At 41.9% G+C, this 12,450-nt stretch overlaps 2 protein-coding genes across 3 annotated transcripts in view; one reads left to right on the top strand and one right to left on the bottom strand.

The window, feature by feature from the left end:
- The window catches only part of gcfc2 (GC-rich sequence DNA-binding factor 2), a 39,984-nt gene extending 39,591 nt beyond the window's left edge, over window positions 1-393 (bottom strand). For both annotated transcript variants that reach the window (XM_084338046.1, XM_084338047.1), the window contains exon 1: window positions 32-393. In XM_084338046.1, the coding sequence (XP_084194172.1) occupies window positions 32-359 (328 nt within the window). In that variant the 5' untranslated portion in view covers window positions 360-393. The remainder of the gene's footprint in view (window positions 1-31) is intronic.
- A 5,450-nt stretch (window positions 394-5,843) lies between these two features.
- itsn2b (intersectin 2b) overlaps window positions 5,844-12,450 on the top strand; it is a 138,484-nt gene continuing 131,877 nt past the window's right edge. The window contains exon 1 of the mRNA XM_084308229.1: window positions 5,844-6,081. The gene's annotated coding sequence lies outside the window, so the exon portion shown is untranslated. The remainder of the gene's footprint in view (window positions 6,082-12,450) is intronic.

Below are 12,450 nucleotides of genomic sequence, written 5' to 3'. Positions count from 1 at the left end.
CCCAGCCAGCCCTCAGGTTAGCCTAAGTTACCTTCTTTCTCGTCAGAAAAGCTGAGCACTGCGTTCTCTTTCTTCCTCTGCACGTCTTTGTTTTTGCTCTGGCCCCACGGTCCTCTCTCCTCCACCGCGTCCTCTGCATCGCTGCTATCCGAGTTCGGAGGAGTTGCCTCCCGCTTGGAGCTGCAGGAGATGCCGCGGCCTTGGGGCAACTTGGACGGCTTGTTGTTGGGGCTGCTGCTAACCGCGGACTTGTTGTTATTTCCACTCCTGTCTCCGTTTTTATGCTCTTCTTCCTTGTCGTCATCGCTGGATTCTCCCTTTCTCTGCCGAAAGTTTCTTCTTGGCTTTTTGTTGAACATTTTAGCCACCAGGCTAACAGCACTTCACAACGGAAGGAAACCGATGTAAGCAAACGACACTGTGATGATGTGTCGGAAACCGTGTGGAAGAGGTGGAAAATCTCATCTGTCGTAAAGCATTCTGGACTGATTGATTGATTGGTTGATTGAAAACTTTATTAACAGATTGCAGAATGGGTACAATACAGTACAGCTCAATATACACAATTGTTAAGGGGATGCAGACCAGAGAAAGACTTTCGTCTTGTTTACATCAGGGTCCCCCATTTTCATTTCATCATAACATATTATTATAGACATACCGGTACATGACATACAGATAGACAGTACTGCTACATCTATACATTTATGACATACCAGATTGTGATAGAAAAATAGTCTAAAAAAGAGAGTATATACATTTGACGAAGAAACTGTACATTGGAGGAGGTTGGGTGGGTGGGGAGGGGGATGGGGGGGGGGGGTAACTGTACATTGGATTATTGACGAAACCTTACTTGGTCCCAAGAAGAGGGTCTCGTGTATTATTGGGTTAGGAGGACATTCACTGTACATTGGAGGGGGTTGGGTTTGGACATTTACAGGGGCCAGTTTCGAATTGCAGTCTCCTGTATGTGCTCCTTGAGAGTGGTTTTGAAAGTGGGTGTACTTCACATTCCTTTACAGCTGTGGGTAGGGTGTTCCACATTGATGTGGCATAATTGCGAAACGTTTAGTCCCTTGTTTTAGCTGAATCTGGGTTTAACATGATTTGTCGAGCTCCCTCTGGTGTTGTGGTCGTGGTAATCACTGACCTTTGGGAAGTATTTTGACATGTACATGGGTACCTTAGTGGTGTAGTGTATCTTGTAGTCCAGGCCCATTGCAAGTTGCTGTACTCTGTCGTCTACTCTAAGCCATCCTAGGTTGTCAAAGTGGGCAGGGGTGAGGTGGGTTCTAGGAGTAAGGTCAAGCAGTAGTCTGACCAGTTTGTTTTGTGATGTTTGTAATCTTGTTTTTAGTGCCTTTGAGGTGCTTTGGTACCATGAGGTGCAAGCATAGTCGTAGTACCCTTGAATGAGTGCTCCTGTTAGAGTCTTCAGGGTATTCTTGTTTACCAGAGAGGAGATCCGGTACAAGAATCTTGTTCGTTGGTTGACTTTTTTGATTACATTGGATGCCATCTTGTCACGGGAAAGATTTGCCTCTAGGATGGAACCCAGGTATGTAATTTCATCTTTCCTTGTGACAATATTGTCACCCACTGTAACTGAGAAGCCGTTGACCTTACTGAGTTTGTTATTTGATCCGAAGAGAATGGACTCTGTTTTACCCAGGTGTAATGATAGTTTGTTATCAGCGACCCAGATGCAGATTCTGCCGAGTTCTGAGCTGAGGGTTTGTTCAACCTGTAACTTGTTCTTGTCAGAGACCAGCAGGGCTGAGTCGTCCGCGATCCTATGATCTTTTTGGTAGGGGAAAACAATGAGAATCTCTCTGGAACTACTAAACTCTCCCTGGAAATCTCCTCATCCACAGAGAAGTGATGATGCAGCATCTTAAACATGAAAAACTGAGACAATTGAGGAGTATAGGGTGATATTTGTTTTATGTTTTATGAATTTCGAATTGTTGTGGTCTATCACAGAGAAGCAAGCTGTGGCCCTCTGCTGGATACAGCTGCACATTTATTTTTTGAATTGGATTTTTTGGTATCTTTTTTCAATGTATTTTTCTTTTCTTTAATGTTGTTGTTAACAAACAACATTTAAAATCTCAATAAAAATATATATATATATTGGGGGGGGGGGGGGCAGATCAGTCACTCTTACATAATTCTCTCATTGTTGCAGGGCTATTGGCCCAATTTTCCATGGGGACCCCATGGCGCAAGACAGTTTGTTTATTGTATATAAATACCTGCTTTTTTATTCAGTAAATTGTTGCTTTTTTATTCCTTGATGCTGTGGAGCAAATGGAGAGTAAGAATTCCATTGTACTTGTTGCATATGGCAAATAAAACTATCTGAATCTGAATCTGAAGACACCTGGTCGATGATGTAGATTCAAGATTCAAGATTGTTTACAGTTGTGCACAGGTAAACAGGCAGTTTGCCATACAATGAAAATCTTACTTTGCTAGTCCGCCCTTCACACAAAATCACACAATACTTAACTAAAACATATTTAAATACAAGTTAACAAGTGCTAAAAAATAAGGTAAAAATAGATAAATATAATATAAGGCACAGTGAGTAACATTGCACGTTCCGATTCAGTGTTTACTATATAAATGGAGGTGACAGTGGGTCACAGCAGCAGTCAGGTCAGAGTGTCTGCCTGGCACAAAAGCGGGTGGGGGGATCAGTTTCAAGAAGGTGTGTGTGTGTGGGGGGGGGGGGCTATAGGTGGGGGAGCTGGCATTCACAAGCCTGATGGCCTGTGGGTAGAAACTGTTTGTCAGTCTCATAGTTCTGGCTTTCAGACTCCTGTATCGCCTGCCTGATGGCAGGAGGTTGAAGAGATGTCAATGTGACGGATCATATTGGTCTGCGTTGTGTTTGATGTTAAATGTTAACACTTTGATCGCCATGGTTAAATTCATAATTTACCATCCCTAGCCAGCTCTATTTGTCTATGGAGAAGTTCCCCTTCTTTGCAGGGCTATAACTTTTTAAATTGTATTGCTAAATTGACATTATTATGGCTTATTCAATGTCCTATATGTATTGTTCAGGGTGTAGCAACGTTATACTTTTTCATTCACATATTCATACTAAAATACGGTCTAAAGTATAAGTATGTTTTTATCGTTTTCTGCAGCTTTCTCCAGAACTTGATTTATAGCCCCAAATGCATTATATTGATGATGAAATACAGTTTGATAGCGATCGGTGCCAGATAAAAAATTTCAACTGGAGGTACTTCTAGAGTCGTTACTATGTATCATCTGATGTTGACCGGATGGGCGGGGGGTCGTTTATAATTCCGTGGGCAACGTTATATCATTCATCTAGGGTGGGTCATATGATCATCAGATCAGTTAGTATAGAAGACGTTAGAAAATAACGTTGAAACTCGCCGTACCTTCCTCGCAGCGTTGGGCGATCAGCTTGGAGTAGACATTTTGCTATTATGGGATGTTGATCTAGATCAGGGGTGCCCAACCTTTTTTGAACCAAGATCTACTTTTTTATTTACCACCTAGCCCGAGAGCTACCAGCCAAAATTGTATATTGTAAGCCGTCATTTGAGGCTTTATAAAAGCAGCATAATGAACACAAATCTGTCAGTGCCGAGTCCGACCTCATCTTAAATAACAAACAGCATTGCTTGTTGTAGTTAACAAGGAGAGGAAGAGTTGATTTAGCAAAAAAAAAAAAATTGTTTTGTTTTTTTATAATCAAATTTTATTAATCAAGATCTACTTGAAATCAGCCCGCGATCTACCTGTCGATCGCGATCGACTGGTTGGGCACCACTGATCTAGATGAACCATTTCCAGGTTGTATAATACTATATACGTCCAAATAACGTTGTTTATTGAGTTAGGGCGAGCGATTGATTATCCAGTGTGTCGAGATGGAGTCCGGCTAACGATTGCGAGTGCCCGGACGAAATATGGATGAGCACTTCCTGTTTGGCGCGTCACTTCCTGTTGGCCGATCTGCCGATCGGCCACCAGATGGCGCTCTTGAACCGTTAGACAGTTGAGTGGAGCTCATCAGTATATCTAAGGTCCCCGGAGGAGAAATATGATTTCGATCACAGATTTTTGAAATATTGATATCAAAGACGTGTTACGGCGTCTTCGGCAGAATGAGCATGGCGGGGAAAGACGAGTTACAGCGTTCCCGGCGATTAAAGTGTTAATGTCCCGAGGGGGAGTCGAACAGGGGGCTCCCGCGTCCGCGGGTGACGACACAGGCCGCTGCACTAAGAAGTGAATTCACTCCTAACTACCGTACCTATGCGTCTGTTAACCCTGTTATGGGGAAGTGAGTTTAATTTACCAGCCCGCACTGCCACAGTCACTCGTCAACACACCTGTTTCCGTGACTGTGGACATACCCACAGGCTTCCCCGTTACACTAACATGTCAGTGTCCTCCTGGACCATCCTCCAAAAAGAACATAAAACAAAGAGCAGTCCTGTTGTTAGTATGGTGCTGGCATGTCCATATTACCCATCCCTCCATACTCAAGCTCCGATCATTTGATGGCCTAGACACAGAATTGCTGGAGGACACTCTTCAATGTGTAGCCTATCAGACACAGGTCTCTCCAGTTAAAGGTTGTACATCACCTGTCCAAAGAAGGAAATGGCAAGATATGTGCAGCTGTCAATCAGACAAGATATACTGCAAAACAGGGACCTTAGGTCATACATTCTAGACATGCTCCATATGTATTTGGAATAATTCGACACCTCGCCTCTGGAGAGGTATATCATAAACAAGTAGGATATACCTGATAATAGCTAACATTGGAGCAGTGCCAGAAGTAGCCTATCAACATAACAGAATGTTAATTAATTAATTAATTTGTTATGTATATATTTTTTTTACTGGACAGCTCATTCTATTGCACAGAAGCAGGAAGCTCCACTTACCAGAGTCTTAGTTAGAATTAGAAAAATAGAAATGATTTGTACATACAAAACCAAATCTAAATATAAACCTAATATTCTTGTACGTTAAAGTATTTCTATTGTATTTCCCCCTGAATATCAAGCTCAACTTTTTAAACTTTGAGAATGTTGACTTTCAAAATAAAATAAATCTTACAGTTCAATGATGAGTAACTTTTTTTGTGTTACATTGCCTTTGAGTCTTTCTATATCTATAGTGTATTTGTGTTTTCAGTTTCGGGGGTCTCTTCTTTTATGTGTAGTCTATATTATGCTAATAACGCCACAGGCAGATGTAAGATTAAAATAAGGTTATATAGGCTATAACGATTTCTGGACTCATGATCAGTAAAGCACGCTTTTACATTTCTCATTGTTGTATGAAGAGAGAGAGAGAGGGAGAGAATGAATGAATGAACACTTTATTTAACAGATTGCAGAATGGGTACAGTACGGCTCAATACACACAATTGTTAAGGGGTGGCAGACCAGAGAAAGACGTTTGTCTTGTTTACATCAGGGTTCCCCATTTTCAATTCATAGTGACATTTATTATGACATACACAACATACATTACATTATGGCATAGGGACATACATAAAGAGACACCTTATTATAAATGATGTCCTAACACACTCACTGACTGGCTGCATTTCTTAATCTATCAGGTGGTGGCCTTTTGGCTGAGGGTTTGCAAATTGAACTTTCATTAGTTTTTAATAGTTGTATTATTTAAATATAATTAGGTCACCCCCCCCCCTCTCTCTCTCTCTCTCTCTCTCCTGCCACTCTCTGCCGCCCCAAGAGTGTGCGGTCAAACGCTACAGCGCCTGAGCTCAATACCAGTAGTCAGCCATGTTGTATATGTGACAGTGCTGCTGTCAGCAACAGGTTTTTGGAGTTAAACTAAACTTGACATTACTGGGGAGATGTCCACTTTCCACTGAGACCAGACACATCCACATTACGCCTTCGAAACCGTTCAGGGTTACCGGATTATTGCAACTTCGGGTCCCGAAAAAACAAGCGTCGGAGTCCATGTTCTATCTCAGCCCCTGGTGAGAGAGAGAGAGAGAGGTACGCAGCCGAAACTGCTTATCTAAGCACGAGTACTGTAAGTTGATCATGTTGCTGTAATAATAGTTTGGATGGTTATTATGGTTTTGTTATCCATAACAAAATTCGTATTTCGTAAACAAATGTTTGGTTTATTTTCCTAAACACAGCGACATGTGAAACAACAACAACAGCAGCAGCCTAGAGAGAGGTGATGCGCCAACCATATAGCTGTTCATCCTCTTATTAACCAACTTGAGTGGGGTTTTACCCCCAAAGCCCCTTTTCTTCGTTACGTTTACGTTACCTTTTAATATGTAACATATTCGAGCTTTATTATTTTATAAATGTTTAGGTTTGTAAAGTAGTGACTACGTTGAGATATTCGCAGGGAAGTGTAGGGCTACATTCCTGCCTCGGTTCAAACTAGTTGAGCAGGTTGCTGGTCTTGTGTCTCCAGCTGGTGACAAGTCATCAATGTCATATCTTATCAGTTTATCTCTCCGACAGACACAAGCTTACTATCGCCTAGGCCCTGTGTTCTATAGATCAGCCCCCCAAACAGGTCAGAGAGACCTAGGCCTGTTTCTTCTGGGTCCCCAGATAATGAGAATATTAGTTAGTAGTAGATGATGATGATGTTGGTAGTAAGCCTTATGCTGGCAATGAGTGAATAATGAATGAATGAGAACTTTATTTAACAGATTGCAGAATGGGTACAATACAATACGGCTCAATACACACAATTGTTAAGGGGCTGCAGACCAGAGAAAGACGTTTGTCTTGTTTACATCAGGGTCCCCCATTTTCAATTCATAGTGACATTTATGACATGCACAACATACATGACATCATGACATTTATGGCATAGGGACATACATGCCATACAGGTATATAGTACTGTTACATTTGTGACATATGATATGCAAATATACAGTACTGTTACCCATAGATCCTGACAGAGAGTATATGTACATATGATGGGGAGGAGACTGTACATTAGGAGGGGGTGGGTGGGTGGGAGAGAAATATTCACGGTGGGGAGAGAATATATACGGTGGGGAGGAGACTGTCTATTAGGAGAGGGTGGGGGGGTTTGGACATTTACGGTGGCCAGTTTCGAATTGCAGCCTCCCGTAGGTGCTCTTTTAGAGCGGTTTTGAATGTGGGTAGGGATTCACATTCCTTTACAGCTTTGGGTAGGGGCCAGAGCGTTCCACATTGATGTGGCATAATTGCGAAACGTGTTTAGTCCCTTGTTTGAGCAGAATCTGGGTTTAACATGATTTGTTGAGCAGCTGTCAATCAGACAAGATATACTGCAAAACAGGGACCGTAGGTCATACATTCTAGACATGCTCCATTATGTATTTGGAATAATTCGACACCTTGCCTCTGGAGAGGTATATCATAAACAAGTAGGATATATACCTGATAATAGCTAACATATCGAGTGATATGAAAGTGTGTGGTCCGGTGTTTGGGGCTGGGTATTGCCACTGATTTCCCCATTAGCAAGGTTTCGATTCTATTTCAGATTCAATATCAATTTGGTTACATTTCAGTTGCAATAATTTTTCTTGGCTATGAAAGAGTTTCCCAGAGAACGAATGCAGCTGTAAATTGTACAAGGAACCCTCTAACCATGGTGCATTATTAAAATATGAATGTTTACATTAAGAATTGATCACAAAGTAGTTACCTTAATGTACCTTTTATTTAACATGGCCAACACACTACAGCAGTCAATACAATATAGCGTATAAGAAAGATCTGGGATTTCATGAACCCATATATCGGATTATTCAAATCTATTTAGAATCGGGGAAACTAAATATTTTGAACCCAGCCCTACCTGTGTTGTTTAATGCATAGAGCCATGCTCTAATACCTACTGCCCGGTTTAACGCCTTGTGTCAAAAATCATTGGCTGGGCCTGTGATCTTCCTTCTGTGGCCTCTATATATGCCGCACACTGTCACACATCAGGCGGAAAGGGGAGAAGGTGATCGGTGACCCCTCTCACCCTGCTTACTCTTTAACCCCCTTCCCTCTGGTAGAAGACTCGAGTGGTGTAGGAGATCTCGTTTTAAGAATAGTACATATCCCAAGGTTGTCCGTCACCTGAACTCAAGTCATAATGCACAGGCACTTTGTACTATAAGGGATAGCACTAGCCGACAAGCACTTTAAGGTAAATATATTATGCACTTTAAATGGTGCACTGAGCTCTTGTATGCACTGTAGCACTGTTGCATTTTTAGAGAAATGTTGTGAAATACTACTTCTACTTCAGGGATTGCATTGTATGTATTCTTGTATGTTTTTTTTCCCACTGTTTTATGCTGAAATGAGCATTGCACAGAGACAAATCCCAATCAACCATGTGTTGAAATGGCAATAAAGTATCTATCTAATGCATAGAGTGGGTCTGTAACACCTACTGCCCGGTCTAACGCCTTGTGTTTATAGGGGTCTCAACGCCTTGTGTTTATAGGGGTCTAACGTAGGGCTGGGCGATATGGCCTAAATATGATATCACGATATTTTCTGACCTTTCGGCGATACACGATACACATCACGATGTTTTTCTTTTTTTCCCCAAACAATTCATTATGAGGCTTACCAAGACAGTATTTGAGTTTGCAAGCTAACATTAAAGACAAAATAAAATACCCATGCATTTAGCATTTTTATATTATATATTAGATTTAGATTATTGGATTATTAGATTATATATTGCATATATTTAGCAATGAGATATTATATGATTTAGATATGTAATATGATTAATTGAAAATGGGGGACCCTGATGTAAACAAGATGAAAGTCTTTCTCTGGTCTGCATCCCCTTAACAATTGTATGTATTGAGCTGTACTGTACCCATTCTGCAATATGTTAATAAAGTTTTAAATCAATCAATCAATAGGATTTTAGCATTTTTATGAAACTACTGTATATTTGTATGTCTCTAAATGTTTTGATGAATTGAAAATGGAGGACCCTTATGTAAAAAAGCCTAAAGTCTTTTTCTGGTCTTCATCCTCCAGACCACTGTTGTTGTATTGAGCTGTACTGTATTGTACCCATTCTGCAATCGTTAATAACGTTTTCATTCATTCAATCATTCAGCCGGCAACAGAATAATTTTGATTGACAGTCGAGTCTGCCAATTACGTCACACCGCTTGTACCCGCCCTGCTGTTCTTAGCACCAATCGGCAAGCGCTATTCTTTTTTTACATTCCTGAATGCCCTCCATTGATTTTAACGAGAGCTCAGCTCAACGACAACAACATCAGCTCACCGCGGCCGACGAGTGATTACTAGCGCACCGCAGCATGACAACGAGGCATAATGATTTTACTGCAACAAATGTTATAATAAAAGCCTTTCCATACATCTGTCTGATTGAAAACTTTATTAACAGACCGCAGAATGGGCACGCACAACTTGACACGGGCTGAGATATGAACAGTAACGCTTGCTATCTATGTCGTCATCGGACGTTGCTATGTATGGGTAAATACGCTGATGTGTAACTATATAACGTGTAACTATATAACGTTAATGCCACAAAACGAATGCCTTTGTTAATCATAATTACTAACTTTGATGCAGTAGTGTGTGTGTGGGAGCGGCGTTGTTCAAAAGTTTGAACGGGGTGGACCAGATTGATGCGACACAATCCTCTTGGGCAAAACATCACGATATCCACGATACGTTAAAAAAGTGTATCGTTAATGAACTGTACCCGATATTTATATAATATCGTCATATCGCCCAGCCCTAGTCTAACGCCTTGTGTTTTTAGGGGTCGTGTAACGGAACGTAGGCCAAGTGCGTCCACATTTTTATAGGATTCTATCACATTTTCATAACAATAGCACCCTGCGCCGTTTTCATTGAGGTTTCTTACAAATTAACGACGCTTTATCTTGTCCTTTATATGCCGATTATCATTAGAATCTTAAATTGTACCATATGTCCCCCTTTAGACAACATATGTAATGCTACCAGCGCACTTTTGTTAAGATAATTAGTTGGCCATTCGCGGTCGCTATACCGAGGTTGCAGTAATAGTTTAACGCTGTTCAGATCACGTCGGAGAATATAGACCCATCCCAGTGACCTGCGACCTGTGCTAACGCTCTTGGGAAATGCAGTGTTGTAGTTCTCAACATTTTCAGCCTTTAATTTTAAACCAATGCTGCCATCTACTGACAACAAAAAAGTGTTGTCTAATCGTCACCTTGAGAGCTACTTCCGTATACAGCGCCGCCCCAAACCCATTCTAGAGATTCCCACTTTTTGCTGGGAGTGGGGCGTGGCCGTATTTGGTCCCAGACAATAAGAGTGGCTGCAATTGGTCACCGTGACGTTATAGCTCAATGGGTAGAATGTGGCACCAACACTACCAGTGTTGAGGATTCCATTCCCTGTGCAGCTCGATGGCTAGAGCAATATTATTTTCCTAAATGGATCATAGTTTGTTGGAATGAAACCTTTCCCTTTCTGTGGCTCTGTTAGTTCCCCTGTGTGGACAGGGTGGGACAGAGCAGGGCGGTGCAGACACGGAGAGGCCTGGCGTGGCATGTAGTAAAACAAAGCAAACAAAGTCAAACCAGCATTTATCAAAACCAATGAGAAATGCCACAAACTGGCTTATTGAAGAATGTGTGAATGGCTGTGAAGACAGTGGGGGGATGTAATGTTATGCAACATCTCTTTAACAAGGCCAGCTTAAGAGGGCAGTAGCGTGGCCTGCTGGTCGGAGAGAATGTCCTGTAACCGGAAGGCCACAGGTTAGATTCCAGCATTATGTCAATTCCTGTTAAAGCATCCTTGAGCAAGGCACATAACATAACCCTCAATTGTTCCAATGATGGCACAAATGGCTGCTCCTGCACTCTGGTGAAATGCCTATGTAGCCTATGTCTCAGAGGAATATGCAAAGACATTACTTCCTGTGTGTAAAATGTTTACTGAGTGCTTAAAATTCCTTAAAACATGAGATTTAGGAAAATCTTAAATCCTAAAAAGAAAAGTGATAAATGAGAGGAAAGAAACTAGGCTATTAGTGAGAGACAGTGCTAGAGAAGGGAGGGATGGAGTAGGCGTAATACAAATAGCTTACAAAGAAAGACATGATGCAGTGGCAGAAAAAGAGACGGGTGGAGAAAGGGACCGGCAGAGAGAGAAAAAGAGGGCGAGACGGAGAGAAAGGCAAGGCAATAGAAAGGGGACACATGGAGAGAGAGAGCATTGATGATCGGTATGAATGGGTACACTTGTTTAAGGATGCTCGATACCCTCTCGGCCACGTGACTGGTGGAGAACAGCAAAGGCTACTACCGTAATCGATTTTGTTTTTCCCCCGATCAAATCTTTACCGTAATCGATTTGTCTAAATAGACGGTGGCAAAACAAACCCGCCTCTAAACATGACGGATCACACAAGAAGAGAAGCGTCACAGAGTGGCTTCCTGCCTCTTAACATCACGTATAGCCGTCTGGATTAGACATAACATTACCCAGTCTAAGAATCCTGACCTAATTTAGACGCCCGTGATGTGCACCCTGATAAAACGGCTAAATTAAACGGCCGATTTGTCTAATAATATCTATGACTTTAAAAAAAAACGGAAAACATAGCCTATTTTGTGGCTAACTCAAGAGATATGGAAAAGTACACCGTAACTCAAGAGATATGGAAAAGTACACCGTAACTCAAGAGATATGGAAAAGTACACCGTGGACTGTGAATGTGTCCAAGAGAGTGTCCAGCAGGCAGCTGCAAACTCCCGTCTGGGGACCAGTTCCATCTGGGGGACGTCCATCTCCAGACCAGCCAATCAAACTCTGGAATGTCAGGCAACCCTGAGCCTAGAAGAATGTGATGAGGATGGGTCACAACCCCAATGTTCTCACGGAGGTTCAGCATCAGGACACAACACTGCTTCTTCCAATGCAATTTGTCTCCTTAAAGGAACACGCCAACATTTGGGAAAATTAGCAAGTACCGTCTTCTCCAGAGAGAGACAAGAAGATGGATACCAGTTTCCTCTCTGTGCGTTCAGTAGAAAGCTATCTGGCTGCACGTTAGCCTAGCTTAGCACAATTAATGGAAGCGGACATGGCCGGTTAGCCTTCGGGAGAGGTGTTAGTTGGACAATGCCTACCTAGGCTAACCGGCACTGTCCGCTTCCATTCATTGTGTAATGGCAACAAATAGGTATCCTGGCCAGTTCAGCCACGGAACAGCACATCGCCCATTGTAAATAGAACATATTCCAAAGATGTAATCCACTAAAATCACATGTTTCCAGATCTTGTGTCTTGCTATCAGGCAGAGGGCTACTGCTGGCTTTTCAACTCAAATTAAAGACACACATCACACACAGTCTTGCACATCTCTAAAGTTACC

Source organism: Notolepis coatsorum, assembly GCF_963971535.1.
Source record: "Notolepis coatsorum genome assembly, chromosome: 2".
NCBI classification, from domain to species: domain Eukaryota; kingdom Metazoa; phylum Chordata; class Actinopteri; order Aulopiformes; family Paralepididae; genus Notolepis; species Notolepis coatsorum.
Note: the sequence above shows the minus strand (reverse complement) of the source record. Positions and strands in the feature narration are given on the sequence as shown.